Source organism: Psammomys obesus, unplaced genomic scaffold, assembly GCF_907164565.1.
Source record: "Psammomys obesus unplaced genomic scaffold, mPsaObe1.curated_primary_1811, whole genome shotgun sequence".
Lineage (NCBI taxonomy): Eukaryota > Metazoa > Chordata > Mammalia > Rodentia > Muridae > Psammomys > Psammomys obesus.
The window spans coordinates 2,457,863-2,482,017 of record NW_026594311.1 but is presented as its reverse complement, the minus strand read 5'-3'; the positions used below and the strand labels follow the sequence as shown (position 1 = coordinate 2,482,017).

Sequence of the window (24,155 nt, the reverse complement as noted above, 5' to 3'; positions counted from 1 at the left end):
ACCTGTTATTGGCATAGCTGTTACTCTATTTTAAAAAGGAGTGTCTCAATATGCCTGGCTATCGATAGCTGGCTGGTTAAAAAACATAAATTAAGAGACTTTCTCCACGTGCCATAAACTCAGTTCTTAGAATGCTTAACAGTTAAATAGTAAAACCTGTAGGTGAGGTTTTTAAAACTACTTTAAATTAAACTGCGTTTATTTTTGCATATCGGTGTTTGCCTGCATGTATACCTGTGCACCATGTGTGAATTCAGTACCTGTGGAGGCCAGGAGAGGGCGCCAGAGGTCCTACATCTGGAGTTACAGATAGTTGTGTGTTGCTGTGCGGGTGCTAGAATCGAACCCAGGTCTTCAGGAAGTGCAGCCAGTACTCTTAACTGCTGAGACCTCTTTGAAACTACTTTTGACCTCGGATCTAAAAATTAGAACAGAATTCAAATTCACACCCCACCCCACCCCATATATATGTGTGTGTGTGTTTGAATATTTATTGTTATTTTTATTGATTTTTGAGTCAGGGTTTCTCTGTGTATCCTTGACTCTCCTAGAACTTGCTCTGTAGACCAGGCTGGGCTTGAACTCACCTGCCTCTGCCTCCCAGGGGCTGGAGTTAAAGGCATGTGCACCATACCTGGTTGTACGTGTGTGTGTCTTCGTTTTAAACACAGGATGTCACGTATCCCACACTGTGCTCAAACTTGTTATGTAGTTGTAATGTCCTTGAACGCCTGCGTCTCCTGTCTCTACCCCCTGATTACAGCCGTTTACCACATGCTGGTTTATGTGGCTCCAGGGATCAAACTTGAGGCTTCGTGCACGCCGGGAGCTCCGTCTTCAAGCCGAGCTCTTTCCCCAACTGTCCGGTTCTGTTTTCTCGGTTTGGATGTGGGTGTGACTCAGCGGTGGAGCACTTGACTAGAGAGCATGAAGCCCTAGAGTCAGCCCTTAGCTCTTTGCGGATGCGTGGCCATGCCTGTTCTCGCCAGGATATGGTCATGGTTGTTATGGTCAGGATGATTGATCTAAGCTGGTAATTTCAGGAAAACTAATTCCTTAGATGGACGCCTCCTTTTTGCTTTCTGGTGATTGTCGGTTTCAGCAGTGGGCATGGGCGTTATTTTCCTCGCCTCTAGGAGGTCACCTGACACTGGTCCAGGAGAGGCAGTCCTGTGTTATGGATGGCTCCTGTGCTAGTGTCCTTCCTCGAGTCTTAGCTCTGCAACCTTTGACTTTCAGGATGAGCATCAGTATTGACACAACAGATTAGCTTTTGACCTTTTCTCTTTGGGGTGCCGAGGGTGGGACCTAGGGCCTCCTACATCGGGTGTCAGCATTTGCCCATTTGTTCTGTCTCCATTGATGGGAAGGAAGGTAGATAATGTGCGTCTGTGTGATCTCTGTCTCAGTCTCTGTCTCTGTCTGTCTGTGCTTATCTCTTGCTCATCTCTGTCTTCTCCTCCCTTCTCTCCCCCACTCTTCTCTTTCTTTGGGGTCTCATGTAGGCCAGGCTAGACTCTGTCTCACTGTCAAGCTGAGGATGGCCTTAAGCTTTGCCTTCCTAACCCTACCTTCCTAGTACAGAGAGTGCAAGGTAGGACACTGAGCCCACTAACGGAATGTAATAAGGAAGTTGCAGTTTTGGTGTCCCGTAGACCATCTCAGCCTGGCTCTAACAGACAGGGTTATTTTACATACTAGAGCACCATTTCCATACTAAAGAAATTGTCTTATTAACTCTTACATGAATTACGTAATAGTCAACTTACTCGTCTCTAGAGGGATGAACGTTCCCTGGCCCAGTAGCTACCACATGATCAAGTTTAAATTGCCAGTAGCGAGCTGCCGAGGTGAGTCTTCCAGAGAGAGGAGTGTGGGACGCACAGCGCTTCTACCGATGCCCCACCAAAACGCTTAACCTGACTCTCTAACCACCAAGGGTTAGCCGAGAAAGCCACGCATGTAGGGTGTGCAAGGTTCTGGGGGGAAAAAAAAGACTCAGACAAAAGGAAAGAAAAGTGGAATGACTGTGATGTTCCTAAGTCAGAGGCTGAAGAGGCAAAATAGCCAGACCCCACAGATGAAGAAAAGGAGTTAGAAAGACACTGGGGACAGTTGGGTGCGTGTGAGTGGAAACATGCAGGCCTTGGGGCGGGGGCGGGGGAGCGGGTTGTCACGAGCCCGCTCTTATTTCGTTTGCACTGATGGGAAAATGAAGTTTTTACGTCCCTCGACGTGGAAAGCCTGGGGATGTTCCCAGAAGCCCGCCACTTTGCAACGTGAGCAGGAGTCTAATGGACCCCCAGCCGGCTCTCTCCTGGAATAGTCGGGGCTTTTGTCCTGATGAGTGTGAACTAAGTGAGGGGCTGGACGGAGGGCTTAAGCATGCGTAAACCCCAGGAGAAAGAAAACTGACTGATGTCTGTGCGGAAGGTACGACCTCACACTCCCCAGGGCACCCGCTGGGAAGCTGGTGACCCGGTACAGAAGCGTGTTTTTCTCATTGACGGTGTGAGAGTGAGCGGTAGGATTTTTGCTTCTTAGCGATTCCCTGGCTGCTGCTTTGTCACCTGCTTGTTCCCTCATGCCTCTGTCATTTAGTAGCTACTTGTGTGGGGAGGTGTTGAGTGACAGGCAGGGTTCTGGGTGAATAATCCCCTTATTCAAATATAGGATACCAATGGGTGCCTGCCACTGCAGGTGCTTTCTGGGTTTCCCCTCAGATACGTACCTGTGATAAAAATGTACAAATCAGGCACAGGAAGAGATTAGCAATAATAACCAGCAATGGAATAAAATAATTATGGCAGCACGGGTAGCATTTCCTGCATCACTACTTGGCATTTTCGGGCCACAACTAAGCGAAGTAAGAGTTTCTCGAACCCAGGCACTACCGCGCTGCAACAGTTGGTCCGAAAACCAGGACCCACAGCTCCCAAGCTCGTATAGAGAGGGGTAGCATACACAGCGAGAACCCTTTCGACAAAGAAGTGTCTCACATCCCTAGCAGGACAGAGCGCAGACGGAAGAAGACGTAGGAGATTTCATCACACTACTTGAAAACAGAGAAATCTAAAACTGAAGAGATAGTTATGTCTGGAATTTTCCATCAAACGGTTCCAAGTCACAGTTGACTGTGGGCAGCTGGAAGCACAGAAAGTGAAACTATGGCTGAGGGGAGAACACCGAATTGTGAAAAGGATATTTTTATGATGCTCAGAGTTTTCAGTGTCCACCGGGAGACCAATATCAGACACAAGTTAGTGTGTAGATTGGTCTGTGGCAACTCTCAGGGGGGAAGACAGAGTAGAAGCAGCCTCATCCTGTTGACACGTGACTCTGCCTCTCACTGTCGCTCCAGGGAGCTGCCCCAGCCCCCAGCCTCTCTTCCGGCAAGTCCTTCCCTCCTTGATTCTGGAATGTTCTCCTCCCTAGTTTTAGAGTTAAGAACCAGCTGGCCTACCCTACAAATGTCCTGGATAATCCATTAGCCCTTGCTGAGTAAAACCAGCGTCCTTCCTGTGATCAGAATCTCTGTATCCCCCACCCCCGCCCCAGAAATTAGAAATAGAAATTGTTTCCTGAAATATTCTGACTTGTAAATGTCAACAAATTCAGAAATTCCCAAACATTCTGTGGGCTAAGCTTGATACGTCTGCAACCTCTTGGGACACAGACGTTTAGTTTATTGAGTTGGTGGAAATCCTCATAGAGGGTTAGTTTATTGACTTAGTGAGGATTCTGGTTCAAGGATTAGGGGAAATTCCCTCTATTTTTTCCTCCCCAAAGATTGATTTATTTATTACACATGCAATGTTCTGTCTGCATGTACACCTGCACGCCAGAAGAGGGCGCCAGATCTCATTATATATCATGGTTGTGAGCCACCATGTGGGTGCTGGGAATTGCACTCAGGACCTCTAGAAGAGCAGACAGTGTTCTTAACCTCTGAGCCATCTCTCCAGCTGGGAAGTTCCCTTCTTGCCTGGCCCTAATTCTTAAAATTAAGTTTGCTTTTAATTATGTGTAGGTGTGTGTGTGTGTGTGTGTGTGTGTGTGTTGTCTATGTTAATGCAGTTTCTCACAGAGGTCAGAAGAAGGCATTGGATTCCTTGGAGCTGGAGTTCCAGGTTGTGCAAGCCCTGTTATATGGATGCTGAGAACCAAACTCCATTTCTCCAGCCCCCTCCCTGGTGTAATTCTAAATAAGGATTGTACTTTCTCCCCCCTCCCTCCCTTCTCCCCAACCCATTTTGATCAGAGTTTTATGAGGCTAGGTGGGCTGCCTTTTTTTTTTTTTTTTTTGAGTAAGGATTCCTAGGACTTAGGACTGTATCCCCAATATTCTTGTTTTTTTTTTTTTTTTAAAGTGTTATTTTTGAGACAGAGTCAAGTTGTCTAGGTTGGCCTTGAAATTTGCTCTGTAGCTTCGGCAGTCCTTGAACTTGGAAGCATCCCAGGTACCTGGGATTATAGGCCTGAGCCACCATGCACACCTGATAACAGCTTCTTGAATATAATTTGTAGACCATCCAGTTCACCCCTCTAAAGCTGAAATTCAGGGCTGGTGTACTCTTGTAATCATGCAAATACCACAACCACTAAGGAGCTTGTTGTAGATCAACTCTCTTAGTCTTCCATGATACAGCAACGCAAACAAAAATTCCGTGCTTGATGGAAGGGTTAAAATTCTAAAAACCGACCGTGCACCATTGACAAGCATGTGTTAGCATTGAGACTGTCACCTCCCGCAGGGATCAGAACAAAAAGTTACGCAACTACTTTAGAAAGCATTTTCTCATGTTCTTAATATGGCAGGAGCACATTAGTCACTCTGTGAGTGCTTTCCGTTCATCATTATCTATCCAGAGAAAATCAGACCATATGCTCCTACAGGCCTCGGAGCAGTGATTCACAGAAGTTTATTTCCAATGCTACTATTAGACGTTATCGCGAGGTCCGTAACAGATAACCAGGTTAAGAAAATTGGAAGAGAATAGATATTGCTCAGTAATAAAAAAATATACTTTTTTAAATGTGAAATTAGACAGGAAACAGATGGGTTATTACAGAGGATTTAAAAAGGAGAACTGCAGCCAAGCACGGTGGCACATCTTTAACCCCAGCACTCAGGAGGCAGAGGCGGGTGGATCTCTGAGTTTGAGGCCAGCCTGGTCTGCAGAGTGAGTTCCAGGACAGAGCTATAGAGAGAGACCCTGTCTCAAAAAAAGAGAGAGAAAGAGGGAAGGAAGGAAGGGAGGGAGGGAGGGAGGGAAAGGAAAGAAAAGGAAAGGTGAACTGGGAATGAGTGGGAGAGAGACTGCAATTAAGAAATTGGATGGACTTGACGGGTTTGGAGAGGTGGCTCAGTTAAGAGCATGTGGCTCAGTTAAAAGCATTGTTCACTCTTGCAGAGGACCTGAGTTCAGCTCCTGAGACCCATGTCAGGTAGCTCAACCTCCTGTAGCTCAGACTCCAGGGGATTTAATACCCTCTTTGGCTTCTGTGGACACCCATATGTGTGATGTACCTATACCCACACCCAGACACAGGCCTAACCGTGCGTGTGTGCATGCATCTGTGTGTGTGCGCGCGTGCGCACGCTCATCCATAAGGTTTGCCTCTTCTGGGCATCGCATAAACAGTAAAGAGAACTATATAACTTTTGCCACTGTCCCCCCCCCACACACACACTTAGCATAGTATTGCAGAGCTCATTCATGTTATAGTACATATCAGTACTTCATTCCTTTCTGTGGATATTTTTAATAGGATAACGACCACGTTTTATTTATCTATGCTTGCGTCAATGGATATTTAGGTTCTTCCATTGTGGACTGTTGCGAACAATACCGCTGCGGACAGTATTATGCATAAGTTTTTACGTGTGCAGAGCGTCCCTGCTACTCTTGGTATTGGCATAGACCTAGCAGTAGAATGACTGAGTCGTAGGATAACTGTGTTTAGCCAGCAGTGTGCGTCGGGGCTCTCTAGAGGACCAGGACTGTACATCCGTAGGAGGGGATTTATTAGAATGGCTTCCAGCAATGGTTCTCAGCCTTCCTAATGCTGGGACCCTTTAGAACATTTCCTCATGTTGTGCTCACCCTCAACCATAAGATTATTCTCGTTGCTACTTCGTAACTGTAACTTCACTGCTGTTATGAATCACGATGTAAATGTTTTTGAAGGTAAAAGATTTATCAAGGGGGCTGGAGAGATGGCTCAGCATTTAAGGGCACTGGCTACTCCCTGTGTCTTCCAAGGGACCCAGGTTTAATTCCCAGCACCTCCATGGCAGCTCACAACTGTTTGGAATTACAGTTCCAGGGGATCTGACACCCTCACACAGACATGCAGGCAGGCAGAACACCAATGCACATAAAATAAAAATAAATCGTTTAAAAAAAGAGAGAGATTTGCCGAAGGAATCCTGACTCACAGGTTGAGGCTTATAGGTTGTGGGCCATCTGTTACTTTGGCTGTCTACCAAGAGAAGGTCCAAGAATCCAGTAATTGTTCAGCCCACAAGTCTGGATGTCTCTCTTGGCTGGCCTTCAGTGTTCCTCAGAATCCCAAAGAAATAGACTCTATTGCCTGCGAAGGAATGAACTTTCCAGTGAGTGTGAGAGCAAGCAGGCAAAGATCAAATGCCTCCTTCTTCTATGTCCTTTATGTAATCGGTCAGCAGAGGTGTGGCCCAGATTAAAGGTGGATCTTCCCACCACAAAATATCTAGACTAAAAGTGGGTCTTCCCGGCAGGGCACAGAGATAGCTCAGCAGTTAAGAGCACCATCTTTCTTTAGAGGACCCAAGTTCAATTCTCAACACCCTCGTGGTAATTCACAACCATATGTAACTCCAACTCCAACAGATCTGATGCTCTCTTCTGGCCTTTCTGGGCACTAGAAATGCACTAGATACACAAACAGATAAAATACCCAGACATATAAAAATAAAATAAAATTTAAAAGTGGGTCTTCCTACTTCATATGCTTGAATTAAGGAAAAAAAAAATTCCATCAGGCAGTGGTGGCACACACCTTTAATCTCAGCACTCAGGAGGCAGAGGCAGGTAGACCTCAGAGTTTCAGGATAGCCAGGTATACACAGAAACTATCTTGAAAAGTTAGGAAGGAAGGAAGGAAGGAAGGAAGGAAGGAAGGAAGGAAGGAAGGAAGGAAGGAAGGAAGGAAGGAAGGAAGGAAGGAAGAAAGGAAAAAAAAGAGAAAAGAAATTCCTTATAGGTATACCCGGCCACTTGGGTTTCAGGTAATTCCAGATGTAGTCAAGTTGACAACCAAGAATAGTCACCACACCAACTGAGTAACTCTCAGGCTAGCTTCTGTACCAAGCCCTAGTTGTCCTCTAGTTCATAGACCAGGCTGTCCTCGAACTCACAGAGATCTGCCTGCCTCTGCCTCCCAAGTGCTGGGGTTAAAGGCATGTGCCGCCCCTCCTGGTTGCCTCCTTCTCTTAGTACTTGAGCCACCTGAACTACTTTTCAGTTCCCAGCTGGGCCACTGAGAGCTGTGTATCATTGCTTTTCCAAGTGGAAATGTTATAAATTAATAGGCATTCGAGATTTCTTAGAAAAAAAAATAAAGATTTTGTTGAGTGCTGTTTCTTTTTATTCCTTCTTTGTCTGCTCTCTCTCGAGAATGAAGTGGAACTATGTTCTTTTAATGTCTCTTAAGAGCATCTCTTCCAGATGGAGGACAGAATGTCCTAAGGCAGAGACTTCAGCATCTTCCCCATCCAAGGGCCCCTGATGTGTATGTTCTACAGGCCTTACTCTTGCAGACATTCATACCATTTTACTATTTGGATTTAAAGCAAATACTGGGGAGCATGTCATTTTACTCCAGATACTTGAGAGTGCATCTGTTAACACACCCAGCTCTTTAAAATAAAGCAGCCAGGGACTAGAGAGGTGGCTCAGAAACTAAGAGCGCTGGCTACTCTTCCAGAGGACCCAGGTTCGATGCCCAGCACCCACATGGTGGCTCACAACCTTCTGTAACTCCAGTTCTGTGGGAATGCCCTTCTCTGCCCTTGCGGGCACCAGGCACATACAGGATGCACAGATATACATGCAGGTAAAATACGCATACACATAAAACAATAGTTAAAAATTAAGAAGTAAAATAAAGCAATCATTGTACTATTATTTATTTTTTAATTATCTCATATTTATTACCAATAAAAACACAGGAAGTATACATGGAGGTAAAAATAACCCTGCTAGCTCAGCAAGGTAATTTTATTTTCTTAACTATGTACAGAATGTCTGTTTGCAAGCCTGATTCTACAACTAAACTGCTAGCTCTTTAGAAATCTCTTTCTATCTGTGGCCTTTAACCTAGCTAGTCTGCCTTTCTCTTGAGCTCGTCCTAACCCACGAGGGCTCCTTGGCTCTCTTTCCTAGATTACTGCTTTACCTGTGTCCTGCCAGCCGCTTCTCTCTTGTTCCTGCAAGCCTAGAGAGAACACTCCTATCTCTTACCAGGAGCTCCCTCCAGGCAGCTCTTCCAAGCCAGGAAAGAGCTCTCGGGTCCAACTGCTAAACAAGTCCCTAGCTCCTCTCCAGCACTCTTTCCTGCTGAACCATGTCACCGCCATGGCGGGGAGGGGCTCTAAGCCAGGTCAGTACTTGCCGAACCATTTACCTTTACGTGGGCCATCTCAAGGTCACCCAGCTGACCTTACATCCTTTGCAGAGCAAGGACCACAGGAACGCTCCCGAGCAGCCTGCCTTAAAACAGGCAGGAATTTCCACTCTTTAGCTTTGTTATCTCTGGAGCCTTTCAGAGGCTCATCCAAGCTGCATCTCTTCAAGACACACCTAACTGCATCTGACCTCTATTTAAGCTTTCGTGTTCTGCTAACAATTAGGTTTCCTGTGTACAATAACCAGCTACCCTGCAACCGCTACTATCTTAAATCTCTAGGAATTTCTTAATGCCTTCTAACATCCGACCCATACCCAGATAGTCTTGTTGTTTTGTTTTGTTTTGTTTTGTTTTTTCAGATTTCTTCCCATAGCACTTTAGAAATTGCCCCAAACAAGGTCCAAACGTTGGGTTGTTTTGTCTTTTAATTATCTTTTATCCTGACATTTTTAAAACACTTTAATTTGTTTTGCTTTATGTGCACGGGTGTGTGCCTGCTTGTCTGTGCACCACATACAGGCAATACCCGTGGAGGCCAGAAGAGGGCGTCGGACGCCCCAGCACGGAGCTGCAGGGAGTTGTGAACCACCTGATGTGGGTGCTAGGGATCACGCCCAAGTCCTCTGAAGGAGCAGCCAGTGCTTTTAACCACCGAGCCATCTCTTCTGCCTTCGTCTGTTTCTGTCGCTGTTGTTTGGATAAGTCAAACAATTACAGAAATAACGCGGGGTAGCATTGCATAAGCTGGGTGTGATGAAATGGGAGACATTTCTGGTGGATAACTTTTGGTGTTTTGTTTCCAGTTGTTTTTTTTTTTTTTTTGTTTGTTTGTTTGTTTGCTTGCTTTAATACTCATTCTTCGTACTGGAGAGCTGGCCCAGCAGTTTGTAGCACTGGCTGCTCTTTCAGAGGACCTGGGTTCAATTCCCAGTACCACATGGCAGCTCACAACTGTCTGTAACTCCAGTCCCAGGAGTTCTGTGGCCCCAGACATGGATGTGGTGCACATCCCTATGCACGGAAGCAAAATACCCACACACATAAAATAAAAGCCTTTTAAAATACTCGTCTTTTAGAAGTACGTTTACACAGTGTGTTTTGAGTGTACCCATTTATCATAGCCTCCCTCTATCTTCCCCGCGTGCCCACTCCATTTCTCTCCCAACTTCACACGCTTCTTGCTTTGTTTTGTCGTCGTCGTTGTTAGGGATTTACTGGCTCCAAGTACTGTTGCCCATATGTACCATATGTACCCGGTTATGGAACCTTCCACGGAGACACGGGCAATCCACCAGCAACCATCTCCCCAAAGGAAGGTGACCCTGTCTCCCTAAGCACCCGCCAGTTGTCAGTAGCTCCTCCCCCAGCGGTGGGACCTCAGAGACCTCTCTCTCATCCGTGCTAGAATTTTGACTGGGTTTATCTTGTGCAGCTAACTATACAGCTGCCTCGAGTCCACGTTTGCAGCCGCCACTTCATGTCCGGGAGTCGGTATTTCGCTCTCTTTGCCACCTGCCAGCTCTCACACTCTTGACTCCTATTCTGTCATATTCTCCAAGCTCTGACAGGCCTAGGTTGATACGTGACACATTGATACATGAGATACGTAGACTCATTTCGACCAGTTAGGAGTCTCTGCACTAACACTTCCCACTGCAAAAAGTCTGGCCAAAGTTGAGAGCCACACAAATCTATGATGTGAACGTAAGTACTCAGAAGGCAGCTTGAGAGCATGACCATTTAGCAAAACAACAACAGTAGGAAATCCTGTGGCGGGAGCCTCATATTTAATCAAAAAGTGATTGGTTAGCTGCATAACCATCGTGCCACAATGGCACCAGTAGGCACATCTTTCCTGGAAGATTTTATAATGTAGCAGATGCGGGGACCAGCTCTAGATAAGACCATCAATTTCTTTTCTCCCCCAGCAGCCCGTATAGCACATTCTGGAACTGTATAACTTATCCAGCAGGAAGAGATGGTGTTTTGCCATCTAGTGGTGCACAGCCAAGAACAGTGGCAGTGGCCTGTGCTGTTATGGGCATACCCCTGCCCATTTTTACATGAGTGCCAGGTATCCAAACTCATGTCTTCATGCCTGTGTGATAGGAACTTGACTGACTGAGCCATCTCCTCAGCCCCCAAGACCCTTTGAAGCTAAAATAAAGCAAAAACAAACAAAAATAGAAAGCCATGAAAACTCAGGCCCTTTAGTTCTAGAAAAATTTTGTTGAATTATTTAATTTTTTTCCTTTCCGTATTTTTCTTATTTGCTCATGTTCTAGATGTCGTACTTTATAATTAAAAAAATATTTTCTCATTTCTTGTGTCTAGCTTTTTGCTCTATATTCTGAGAGTTTTCCTCAATTTGTTTTCAACCTTTTAAAAAATTATTATTTCTGGTATTGTGTTTTTAAAATGTATTCTATTTTATTTATGTGTGTCTCTGTGTATATGTGCACGTGAGTGCACGTGCTCACAGATGCCAGAAGAGGGCAGTAGATCCCTGGAGCTATAGTTACAGGCAGTTGTAAGTCATCTCATATAGGTGCTGGGAATTGAACTCAGGTCCTTAAGCGTGGTGAACTCTCTCAAAAAATGGAACTGTCTCTCCATTCCTTAAATGTATCCTTTAAGTGATATCTTCTACCTCCTTTGTGAGTACAATATCTTCATTGATATCACGGGACTGTCTTGACCTGCCAGCTCCTGAATAATGACGTAGAGACTTATTAGTATTTATGAAAGCTTAGGCACTATAGCTTAGGCTATTTCCCAACTAGCTTGTATAACTTAATTAACTCATTTATTCCAGTCCACATTTGCAGCGTGGCCCATTAACCTCTCCATTCTTCCTCATCTGGCTGGTGAATTTGTGCCTCTCAGTCCTTCCCACAGTTCCTGTCCCTGCCCAGAAGTCCTGCCTTTCCTCTCCTGCTTCAGCTGTTGCCCTCAGAGGTAATGGAGAAGCGTGTTTACAAAATAGTGGGATAGGTGATGATCCATCAAAGCAACAATACCAAAGTCTGGACAGTACTCAGTACTCAGTACTTCAGTACCAGCTCTCAGCTGGTACAGAAGCTGACATTTGACTAATGCAAAGCCAGCCTTCACACAGAGCACAGAAAGAGTATCCCAACACAAATTTAATACTTTGTTTTCTAAGTTTTTGTCTTCCTATATATTTGTGGCAGTTCCGCTTTGGTTTTCATTTGTTTGAGCCTCCTATCTTTATGTGAGAGACTTTCCTCTCATGCTGTGTGGTCTTGAGTGTCAAGCACTGGTGTCTTCTTCTGGCTTCTCTTCACTGCTCCCCAGGGCTTCCCTGTAAGGCTCTGGCAGAGTTCTGAGTGCACAGAGCACAGAGCACAGAGCATCAATTCCTATTCCAGACCAGTTCTAGACTTCGCTTTCTGAGTCCTGCTTTTCACTTGCTCCCCAACTTTCAAATTTTGGTGCTGGTGTCTCCTCTTCTGTCCTTTGATTGTATGTACGTCTGTGGATTTTTTGTTTTGTTTTGTTTTGTTTTCCTTGTCGATTTGGAGGTCTTTAGGAGGAAGGCTATATTAATGAGAGGCAGCAGACATCTTCTCTGTGTCAGATAAAGTTGGAAGCAAGCCTCACTAAAAAATGAGTTTTATGTTTTAAGGGCTTAAAGCAAAAAACAAGACAAGTGTGTAAATAAAAGAAAAACCATGGGATACATCACAGAGTCTTTATGTAACCAACAAAGTTTAAGCTATTTACTGGCCATTTGTAGAGAAAGAGTTCCAGTTCCCCAGTGAAACCCATTTTCAACTGGGGCCAATGGAGCCACTGATTCTTCCCCCTTTAATTTCCCTGGCAGGTGCCCACTCAGGCTTCATCAATAACCAAATATGTAGCCAGCTTCCTCCAGACTTTCCCAGTGCTTAAACTTCTTCTGTTAGTTTGTGAGTTACCTCAGTCCTTCAGTGGGTCCAGCTGCTTTGAATGGCGACCGAAGATCTTATTACCTGGACTCGGCGAGTATATTTTCACTCTGCGTTAGTTGCTTGTTTGTTAGTCTTGTCCCTGGGACAGACTGCCAGAGATGAACAACTTAAAAGGAGTGATTCATTTTGGCTCCCCAGGATTCAGTCCACGATTGCTTGGCTGCCTATTTCTGGGCGTGTTGTGGGTCAGGGCGTAATGGTGGTGGGGACGGGGACACAAGGCTTCTTCGTAGTAGACACGCAGCGAAGAAATACAGCGGGCACCAGGGCCAGATACAGCCCCAAGGACACGGCCCAGTGACCCCCTCCCTCCAGCTGCCCCGTCTTTAGCCTCTCACCTCGTGCTAATTACACCATCACATTACGGCTCTGTCTAGGAATTAATCCATTCGCAGGTCAGAGTCCTCATGATCCAACCACAGCTACAGACACCTTCACAGACACACCCAGAAGAGCGAGTCTCCTGAGGGTGCACAGCCTAGACGGGCCCTCCGAGCTGTTCATCTCACAGCATCTGAGACGGCATGGCTTTCATGGCGCGTCTTCCACACTTAGTAACTTACTTGAACCTGCTCTGGAGATTCCCTGCAGCACGTCCCCTCCACCACAGCACCGTGCTACACCCTCCTCGTCCCCTCGGGGTGTTCTAGAAGGCTCTCCTAAACCTGCCCGCCCACCCCCACCCGTGCATCTGACTGTCGCTCTCACCACCATTACCACCACCATTTTTTCTTTTGGAAGTCTGTTGACATCATCAGCTTACTGAAAAAAAAAAAAAAAATCTACAATGCCTTTCCCTGTTACTTCTACTTGATAAAATCCAGACTTCCAACTTGGCTTCACCCCACTGTCATGGAATGAAATTTAAAACTCTTTTTTTTTTTTTTTTTAAATTACATTTTTTTTCTATGCATGTGAGTCTGCTCATGTGTGCATGCTCGTGTGTGGGTGTGCTCGTGTGTGTGTTCATTTGTGCCTGTGGCTGTATGCTTGCGCTTGCCTGTGCTCAGGCACATATGTGCTCCCGTGGGTGTGCACAGACAGACACACGTGTATGCCCCCGAGTGTGCATGTGTGAGAGACAGTCAGACAGGCAGACAGACAGAGAAGGTTGGACGACAGCTTTCAGAAGTCAGGTCTCTTCTTCCACCTGCAGGTCCTGGGGCTTGAACTCAGGTCATCAGGCTTGGTAGCAAGTGCCTTTACCCACCGAGCTGCCTTCCCCGCCCTTAACAATTTTTAAAGCTTTTTTTTTTTTTTTTTTTTTTTTTTTTGCATGAGATCAATATATAAAACTCATTTGCCTACAAAATCTGATCTAAAAGAATGTGGATGTACTTATAGTCCCCCCTGTTCAGTGTTAAAAACTCACGCAACCTCCAAGCCTCACGGTGGTGGGGCATTAAGTCATGTTTCATCTGTGCAGATGTAGAATCTGAAAAACTGCCATGGGCTGGGGAGGTAGGTCAGGCAGCGAAGGGTGTGGCCTTTGTAAAAGGAGAGGGAAAGGGAGGCAGAAATAGGCCCATCCCTGGAGCTTGCTGGCTGGGCATCTTGGCCTTCTTGTCATGTTCCAGGCTGTGAGAGACTCCTGTCAAACAAACAAAACAAAACAAAAAGTAGCCATTAATCCCAGCACTTGGGAGACAGAGGCAGACTGATCTCTGAGTTCAAGGCCAGCCTGGTCTACAAAGTGAGTTCCAGGGCTACACAGAGAAATCTGTCTGTAAAAGCAAACCAACAGCAACAAAAAGACAAATGACACCTAAGGAACGGCGCTAAAGGTCGCCTTCTGGGCTCCACGTGCCTGTGCACACACGTACACAAAGACAAGAACCTACAAATGTTGAATCTCGGGGCCTCAGGTGAGACCCGCTGTCGTCTTACCCTTCCTACAGCAGGAATCATGTCCACAGACGGCCCGGGTGTGGGGGAGGAGCGGAGCCCCGATAAACATGATCGTCTCCCTCAAAGCTGCCACCTCACAGGCCACGTCCTGCCATCAGACAGCTTCGGGTTCCGGCCTCTTCCCTCTGTGTCCTCAGTGACCCACCCAGGCTCACCTCCCATGCTCTGTGCCCAGGCTGGGCCTTGCCAACAGCAGAAACAGTTCCTTCGCCCCTGTCCATCCGAGTCTGCCCCTCTGCCCTTCAGTTATGCTCTTGGCTGGCCTTCGTTTGAGATTCAGTGTGAGCACTGCTCACTCATCTCTTACACTGGGTAACCGGCTGGGGTGGTGCTGTCTCTCCCTAGGGCAGCCCCGTTGACCTTTCCCATGCCCCTGGAGCCCCGCAGCTCACGTCTAGCATTTCACTCCCAGTTTCATTGCGTGCCTACGTCCGTCCATCTTCCTTCCAACCGCTCCTTGACACACACAGGTGTATAAGCGGTGCCTACCCGGCCTCCAAGGGCAGTGGTTGGTAGAGGGCCAGCTCCTCCCAGACTTCCTGCTCTCCCTGTGTGTGCTCCTGCCCCAGGGACTGTCCTACCCCGATCTTAACCCAAGTGCCTTTTGTCTCCTGGTATGACATAGCAGGTTTTTTCCCCCCTCAATTTCATGGTGACTCACTTTTTAAAAATAGTCTTTGATTAGTCAAAGCCTTTTTTTTTTTTTTTGTATTAGTCACATGCATTCTTTACCTCCTGAAAGAAACCCTAAGATATTAATTAGGGATGATCGTGCCCTCCTGAAACCACACACCCCTCACTTCCCACGCCTCAGTGCTTTTGTTTACTGCGGCCTGCTCACCTGCTCCTGGCTCAGCTGCCTTCCCCTCCACATCGTCCCAGTCGGTCCCGGTAAAAAACCCTAGACCTGAACTCCTGCCCTAGCTCTCAAGGCTTCTAACGCTGTTAGTTGACTCCTATCCCAAGACAGCTCAGACAGTCTTTGATTTCAGGGATCATCTTTGATTTTTTTCCATAGCCTTCCCCCTGCCCCCGCCACCCCGCGTGCATGCGTGATGTGCATGCATTTGTGTCTGCCTGTTTGCATGTGGCTGGGCACTTGCGTGTACACAGTCCTGTGAGAGCCCTGAGCTGTGTCAGGTGTCTTCCTCAGTTGCTTTCTACCTCCTGTGCTTGCTGATTTCGGCTAGTCTAGCCAGTCAGCCTGTCCAGGAGAGCCCCAGTCTCTGCCTTCTGAGGTTTTCCCTGGGCTCTAGGGATCCGATCTCCAGTTCCTGGCAAACACTTCATCCACTCAGCCATTCCTCCGACCTCTGCAGAGTTTCCTGAGCTTCGTGAAGGCTCCGGAGCTTACGCTTGGTGAGCTAGACTGATAAAATTGAAGAGAACCGCCTGTTCCCATGGCCTCCACTCTCAGCCGAGTCCTCGAAGCTGGACCGTGGGACGGAACCTGATCCCACTCAAGTCAGGAACGCCCTCCCGTCCATCTTTCCAGTTGGACCACCATCTGTGCACCATATTAGGGCACCCTTCTCGTCATCAGTTCTCATCTCTTTTGGCTCATTCTCCTCTGACATTTTTTTCCCTCTGGGTTTCTTCAGTGATTCTGTTTATTCAAGTTCTGTTTTTCTTTTTTTTTTTTCTTTCTTTTTTTTTTTTGTATGTGTGGGGTGGGGGTGGAAGCTGGGGTTGCAGTTGAGAGGGAGAAAGTTGAGGGGCTAGGGCTAGGGGACTTGAACGTTCCAGGATCTAAGCAGTGGACAAACTGGAAAGGAAACAGGTGGCTGTGTGGCCATTACAATATTATCTGTGGCTGGGGCGGTAGCTCAGTTGGGAGAGGGCTTGCCTAATACGCTTGTGGCCCTGGGTTTGATTCTCATCACTCTACAAAACCAGGCACGATGGAGAAGTTCCAGGTCATCCTCTAAGACATCAAAAACAAACAAGTAAATAACGATAAGAAAAACCAAGTATCATTTCCCTTAACAGACCGCGAGCACCCCCAACCCCAGCCAAGTTGAAGGCTCTTTGTAAGAGTCTAAGCTGTCCTCTGCTTCTTTCGAGTCAGACCTTCAATGTGTCCTGACAAGTGTGCTTTTCCGACAGCCACCAGGAGGTCAGGGAAAGGGAGCAGGAAGCGTGTGGCCCAAAGGAGGACACGAACCTGCTGCAAATGCAGAACGCACCGTGGTAGCAGGGGACAGGGACAGGAGACACAAAGTGGCGGGCCAGGCCTCATGGGAGCTGAGGAGAGCCAAACTGTAAGGCCTTGAAGGATAGCCCAGATCAGAGCTGGTTACCACGGAGGAAGTGGGGCAGCACTGGGAGTGGAAGGCCGATCTTTAAGTGACTTTGTGACGCCCTCTGCAGCCGTGGCTGTCCACCGTGACGTTCCACCGTGAGTGTGGGCTACCGGACCAAGCGCCTGGCCTGGCCTACGCCCTGCCCCAGTCTCCCTCTTCTTTGCTGTGACTGCAACTCCCCAGCACCCTGTGCTTCCCAACGCAGGTCTCCAGAAGGCAGCCGTCAGTGAGGCCCGGCCTTCCTGTAAGCAGGCCACTTCAGTGGCTCATCAGGAGGCCGCTGTAAGTCATGGCAAAGTCAGCATCAGTTTGTCGAAACTGCGGTTGTGGTCTCCCATCTTTCTTGTTTCTCATTCATTGCAAATCCTGAGACTTTCCCTTTAAGTATCCTTAGAGCTCGCCCCTACCTCCCCCCCACCGCCCGAAACATCACAGTTTGGGCTCCAGCATTATCCCTCTGCTCTGTAGTCTTGCATCTTCTCTGTGGCCACCCCGTGCCTCGGTTTTCCTCTCCTGATCGACCTTCTGCACGGCTGCCAGGGTAACAACTCAGTTCCTATAAAGGAACCACAGTTTGTAACTGAGCATCCAAGCCGGAACCCTTTGCTCTCCGGCACCTTGTCTTCCTCTTTCCCTTAAGTGCAAGGAGGTTCCAGGGCTCCCGTTCCCTCTTACCCTCTCTGTTGATGGTTTCTGTCTTCAGGTCTCGTCCCACATGCCCTGAACACACCATGGATCATGTCTGTTCTTCCTCCCTTGACCTTTTAACACTGCTTGATATTCTCCGCATCAGCTGCCACTGTCAGAAATGACTTTGTTCGTTTTATTTCTGTGCTATGTTACCACCACACCGAATAACGTGTGAATTTCCTGAGAACAGGGACACTCGTGACTCGTGTTCTGACTGTTAGGTGTTCACTGGTGTCCTCACTAGGCTTACTGTGCAGTAGTTAATATTTTCTGTATTAAGGAGCAGTGAAATCCGCCTGTCTTGCCCTTTAAGTTGTGTATGTTTGTATTTTACCGGTTAGCCTAGGAACAATCTGTTTTCTCCCCGTTCTCACATTCCTGAGGCTTGCATGGGGTGGACGGCACATCTAGCTGTGGAATGCGTAGGGTGACAGGCAGGTGGCTCCCCAGAGTGCAGTTCATTCACGCACGCTGGGGCTCTCCAAGCCTGGCCAGAACCTAAGAATACCAGCCGCCTGCTCCTTCTCACTCCCCCCATAGACTCCATTCTGCTTCAGAAACCAGACACAGGAAACATCTGACCGTAATAAAAAGCTTCCAGTAAATTCTAGGTTTCCTCATTGTGCAGTGATCTCTGTCATGCTTTGGTCTGGGATTCTGTCCGGTCACTTGTGCAACACGCCACATGGCCGCCTCTGGCCTAGGAGCCAGGAACAGCTGGGGCCTGGAACGCTCAAGGAAGAATGACATATTTGTTAGCTGCAGAAGGAGAAATCTGGATTCCTGCTCTGTTGCTTGCAGAGCAAACCTCTCACTCTGTTGAATGCTAAGTTTTCCTGTAAGCTGTCAATATGGTTTATAACTAAAATAATCTTACATCCTTTAGAATAAACACAAATAATGAATCGCCGAACCGTTCCTGGTCTGTGCCTTTAATACTCAAAACAAAATATATTCATGCTTACACAAAGCACGAATATATATCACTCACTTCCCCTCACTCTCATCATCTGAACTCTGAAGGCACGTGGTCCAGGAGCACAGTGACCATTTTCCAGGAGACAGCCACCTCCCTCCCAAGACCCTGATCACACTCTGCCTGCTACTCAGCCATCTCCTTGGCCTGCAAGGGAGAGAGCTCTCTTACTAAGTACTGGCACTTGGTTATGTTTGTGGGAGGGGCCTGGGTTATAGTTCAGTGCGGGAGCACTCGGTAGCTTGTTCAAAGCCCTGGGTTCCAGCCCTAGGACCAAGGGCTAAACTGTTGGAAGGAAGGAAGGAAGAAGAGGGAGGAAGTTGGTTCATCCAGGGTTGATAGAACTGGTCTGAGCTCTCAGGATGATCCCGGAACTGAAAAGCCGACCATCCCTCAGCACAAATAATGGAAGAGACCGGAATCTGCTATGCCTTGGCTTCAATACCAGGAAGCTTGTGCTGGAGTGCATAGTTATTTTTAATCTTTTTTTTCTCTCCCTCATAGCCCTCCCACCCCACCCCGATTCTTTCTCTCTCTTTCTCTCTCTCTCTCTCACACACACACACACCCCTCATTTCTGGTCTCAAGCAGCTCTCCCACCTCAGCTCAAATAGCTGGGAGGCCAGTGGGCTCAGTGCCCAGCCCCGCCCCACCCCCCTTGATACAAATAACACATGTTCACTGTGGACATTTTTTAGAGTATCACCAGAGGCAGCCACTGGCAACACTGTTCTTTAGTCAAAAAGTTTAAAAAAAAAAAAAAAAAAAAGACTAAATCAGGATTGCTTATGAGAATGAAGAAGTAAATTTTAATTGAAAAAAAAAATGTCAACTGTAGTGAAAATTAGGTACTTGGAAAATTTTGAACACGTGAGTGAGTGTGTGTGTGTGTATGTGTGTGTATGTTCTCATGTGGTGTATGTGCAGGCCGGGGGTTGATATCAGGAGTCTTCCTTGATCTCCACTTTATATTCTGAGACAGGGTCTTGCCCTGAGCCCTGAGCTCCAGAACCACAGCAGGGATCACACCCGGCCTGCCTTCTGACTCGAGTCCTGGGGCTCAGCACTCCGATTCTCACACTTGGACACCAAGTGGCTTATTTACCGAGCATCTGCCCAGCTCTTGAGCTGCTTTTTAAAAGCTTTGCTCCTCTGGGCGGTCAGCTCCTCAGGGGTCTTCCGTGTCCTCCAGGTTGGTGAGACCTTTTTCTTCCTCACCCTGGCTGCCAGTTTTAAAAGGAGGCGCATACCTCACTCAGAGGAAACAGACACAAGGGCGGAACTCTGGAGTTAGGCTCTGCTTGTACAGATAGTATGGCCGGCTGTTCACCAAGGGACCTCGTTTCTGTCAAGAGCGAGCTGCCCTGCCTTTTTCTTGGTGGATTTCAAAGCACATGATCTGCCCCGACCTGACGATGCAGGATGCTTGCCTCTGGATCCTGTCAGGGACCACCATCCCCAGCTTGATGCCCTATGGTTCTTAGTAAACACGTTTCTGAAGGATTTCCTGAAGGGCCTGTGATCCGGGCATTTCTCTAGCAACTGTAGTTAGGCAGTGGTTCTTGAGTGTCAGGTGTGCTGGTGGCATAACCTTGAATGGGCGGCTGTCCTGGCTGCTTTTACTGAGCTTGGATGGCACATAGAGTTATGATGGCTGTTGTTTCTCCATGCGGAGTGAGATCTGGAAGATGCTGTGGAGTGGGCTGTGCTGTACACATGTCCCGTGTCCAGCCAACGCTCTGCAGTGAGTGAGCCTTCCGGATGTGGTCTCTTGAGCCTGGGCTATTTGGACCACACCTCCTCTCGGTGTCCCTGACTGTGTAAACATTGTGTGTTGGCTTTATACCATCATTCGAGATTGGGCATGTTAAGAGACAGCTGTACAAGACTCCTAAGCACAGACTCTTGAAATATTGCAGGAGAAACCGACACCATCAGTTGGTCCCCTCTCTGCTGGTACTTTTCTTGGATTTCAGTCTGAGTTGCTTGGAAACACCTGGTCCCCTCCTCCTTCAGTCTCTACATACTCCATCTTCCCTCTGCCTGTGATGCCCATCCCTTCTTGTTGGCTTTGACATTCAATATCCTTCAACCCTTAGCCCAAAGGCTAGCTTCTCCAGGGAAGTTCTTCTATCTGGCCCCCTCAGGCTGGTCCCTCCACAAGAAACTTAATATATATATGTATGTTTCTAGCTAAATAGTTTGTTCTCCAATCTCTTTTCAAGAGGAAAGGCAAGGACCCATGCTAGTAGAGAGTATGTTTTGCTGTTGTCACTGACTACTGCGTTACAGTGTCCTAGTACGGTATCTGTACATAGTAGATGCCCAACAAACATTTCCTGGCCATGCGAACGAACGGAAGAAGGATGCATTGTGGGCACCGAGTCCCGGAACTGTTTTCTCCCTTTGCTTTGGCTGCTTGGGAGCTTGCCCCCCACCCCTGACTCTGCCTGCTTTGTTCGCAGTGGCCCCGGTGGCATGCCCTCTCGCACTAACACCTTCCCCAGCATATACATCTCCTTTCTTTGTCATCTTTCCTTTATTATTTCCAGCATATGCTATAAATTATCATCCTCTACTTTCAGGATTTTATGGGGGGGGGGGTGTTGAGAATGGGAAGCACATGAATGTAAGAACGGGTGTGGCCAAAGGGGAGGAGGCAGTGCTTTTAGGCCTCTTCAGGGTTTGGGTGGAGCCAGCAGGCACTTGACTACAGAAGAAAGACGTGAACTTGTCCTCTTGTGTTGCAGATTCATTGCTTCTTTCCTTTGACTCCGCTGGACAAACACTAGGCACAGGTACCACTTTCTCCCCCTCTGTCATCTCTTCAACCCTTACGGCTTGCCTGATGAGTCGGCCATCCTGGGGGAGGGCAAGAGATCCGAAGAATTATGGGAAAGTCCCCAGGGCCTCCACCGTGGAGGGAGCGGAAGGACACAGTGTGAAAGGTGCCCAGTCGTTTTACAGGCGGACACTGAGCTGGCCCTGGCGGCACAGGCAGAGGCGGGTGGGTCTCTGAGCCTGAGGCCAGCCTGGTGTACATGAGGAGTTCCAGGCCAGCCAGGGCTGCAGAGTGAGACCCTAGCTAAAAACAAAACAAAGTAAATAAGCAAAAACGTCTTCATTGGGCCGTTGGAACGGATGCCTTCTCCTCCCAGAACTGTGCAGGTTTGTATGAGGATGAGTAGTCTCTGGGTACATGCCCTGTGGCAGACGAGGGCAGAGGACTTTGAGAGACCACCAGCACTGGGCATGATAAGCACCAGGGCTCACTTGCAGAATGTCAGGCAGCCAGAGCAGCCCCTCCATTGCACATTCGCATGTGAGTGGCAGGTGTTCAGGTAGAGAGCCCCAAGAGTGGAGTGGCACATCCCCCCCGTGCCAGTCACGGGCAGACACTCCTTCCCTCTGTTTACATTGCAGGGCACGCTCTTTGCCTCATGCTCTTTTGACCCAGACCCACTGAGGTCGGGGGGTGGCTGTCCTGTGTGTGTGCTGTGTGTGCCCTACACCACACGCCCCGTACCTCAGTTCTTGTTGGCAGAGCAGGAAGGACAGCTGCTTTCATTCTTCGCTTTGCCACTCCTGTGGCGCTCCAAGGGAAGGGCATCCCTGTATGATTAGGAGGTGATGGTCCGCTTCATACTGCGGGTGCCACCCTGAACACCAGGGAGATGTGGCTGGCCTTTGGAGGGTTCGCTGACCTCCTACATGGTTAATTCTTGTTCACGAGGCCCAGACAGTTGTGCTAGAGAGGGCGAGAGGAAAGCTGTTCCCACCACCACTGAGAAGGCCTGCTGTGTGTCAGTGCTGTCCTGGGTGCTTTGTGAGTCCCTCGGTTATTTATCCTTCACAGGCGCTTTGATTTCCCTGATTGTTGGGGCTATCCATCCCCACCCAGCTTGAAAGCCCACACCTTTGCTAGCCACTGTCTCATGTCACATGCGCGTGAGGCTCCTTCACCAGAACGCTGAGGCATGCCTGAGAAATCACTTCAGCAGAGTAGACAGTCAGGGAAGAGTTCTTAAAGGAACCCCAAGTTGCTCCTGTGTGTTAGAAGATCGACTGCTTCACACATTACAATTAAGGACTTTTAGTATCAAAAGACTCCATTAAGACAGTGAAAAGGCAGCGTGAAAAAAGAAATTTGCACCATAATTAGCTAGCAAAGAGTTTGTCTCCAGAACAAGGAACTACAAAAACCATTAAGAACGAACAACCCAGTACAGAACCAAGCAGAGAAAGCATTTCAGAAAAGAGGTCAGTGAACCTACGGAAACGCTTTTCAATTACATTAGTACCCAGGAAGGTGAAAAATCAGAGCCCCGCTGAGATACCACTGCACATCCAAGGAACAACAGCACACCAAAGCTTGGCGGCCCCAGTGTGCTGACAGGGCCCTGGTGCAGCAGAAGCGAGTCTCCGCCGAGCGGGAGGTCAAGTTTATATACGTAGTCACTCTGAAGAAGACGAGGACAGTTTGTAGATAAGTCTGAAGCACACAGGTCCTATGCCTTGACAGCTCCTCTCTGGACAGCTCCGTCACAGGGGTGGATGCTAATATCTATCGCGTGTTACACACGAGAGGATTACCACACCCACTCTCTTGGCAGTCGTGGGCAGGCACACTTCTTCCCTCCTTGTGTTCACAGTGCAAGACATGCTAACTAGCACTGTGCCCTTTGACCCAGCCCCACTCAGGTCAGGGAGGTGGCTCTCCAGTCCCAGCCAATGTTCATAATTGTAAAATCCCAAAACAACCCACGTAGACAGAACCAACGGTAAATATGCAGATGTCACATTTGTAAGGAACAGAAAAAAATGATCAAACTCTACATAGATTTGACAACATAGATAATTCTTTTTTTTTTTTTTTTAATTTTGCCTTTTTACATTTAAATTTATTTCTTGAGACATGGTCTTGCTGTGGAATCTTCACTGTAGAGCTGGAATCCTGGCTGCTGTGGAACTGTCTATGCGGGCCAGGCTGTTTTCAAACTTGTGGCAATCCTCCTGTCTCTGCCTCCCAAGCTCTGGGATCCATGCCTGTGCTGCCACACTTGGCTTTTGAAGATAATGTCTCACTAGGTGTCCCCACTCCTAGCCCGCTGGACAGTCCCTATATAGCCCAGGGCAGCTTCCGGCTTAGCAGCCCTCTTGCCTCAGCCTTCCAGGTGCTGGTATTATAGATGTGTGCTGTCAAGCCCCACTCTCAGGGATGAGAAAAATGTTTAAATTTTATTTATTGTATTTCATTTTTGTGATGCTAAGAATTGAACCTAGGGTTTTGTATGTGCCAGGTAAGTGCTCTACCGCCCAAGCTACGTGCCTGGCAGTAACAGGGATGGGCCTTAAAACGAGGAGAAAGACAATAGAGGTTACCGCTTCTCACGCGTATGGACTTCAGAAGTAAAACGAAACCACAGCTGTTTAAATGCACAATTCGGAGTTAAAGCAGTAAGGAGAAAGAAGAGGTTGAATCCCATAATAGCGGGGGCAGTGGTGGGGACTTCTCAGAACGGGAATGTTCTCTGTAGTGACCAGAGCGGGGTTTAGGAGAATGTTCCTTCTGCAGTAAGATTTTATACACTGTACACTAAGATTTTTAGATACTCTTTATGCATGTAAAAG

At 47.7% G+C, this 24,155-nt stretch overlaps 1 protein-coding gene across 7 annotated transcripts in view; it reads left to right on the top strand.

Annotated features, from left to right (window-relative positions):
• St3gal3 (ST3 beta-galactoside alpha-2,3-sialyltransferase 3) overlaps positions 1-24,155 on the top strand; it is a 194,693-nt gene that overhangs the window by 58,695 nt on the left and 111,843 nt on the right. For 5 of the 7 annotated variants that reach the window (XM_055618409.1, XM_055618410.1, XM_055618408.1 and 2 more), the window contains exon 3: positions 21,275-21,322. The exons of the other annotated variants lie outside the window; for them this stretch is intronic. In XM_055618409.1, coding sequence (XP_055474384.1) covers positions 21,275-21,322 — 48 coding nt within the window. The remainder of the gene's footprint in view (positions 1-21,274; positions 21,323-24,155) is intronic. 7 annotated transcript variants of the gene reach the window in all.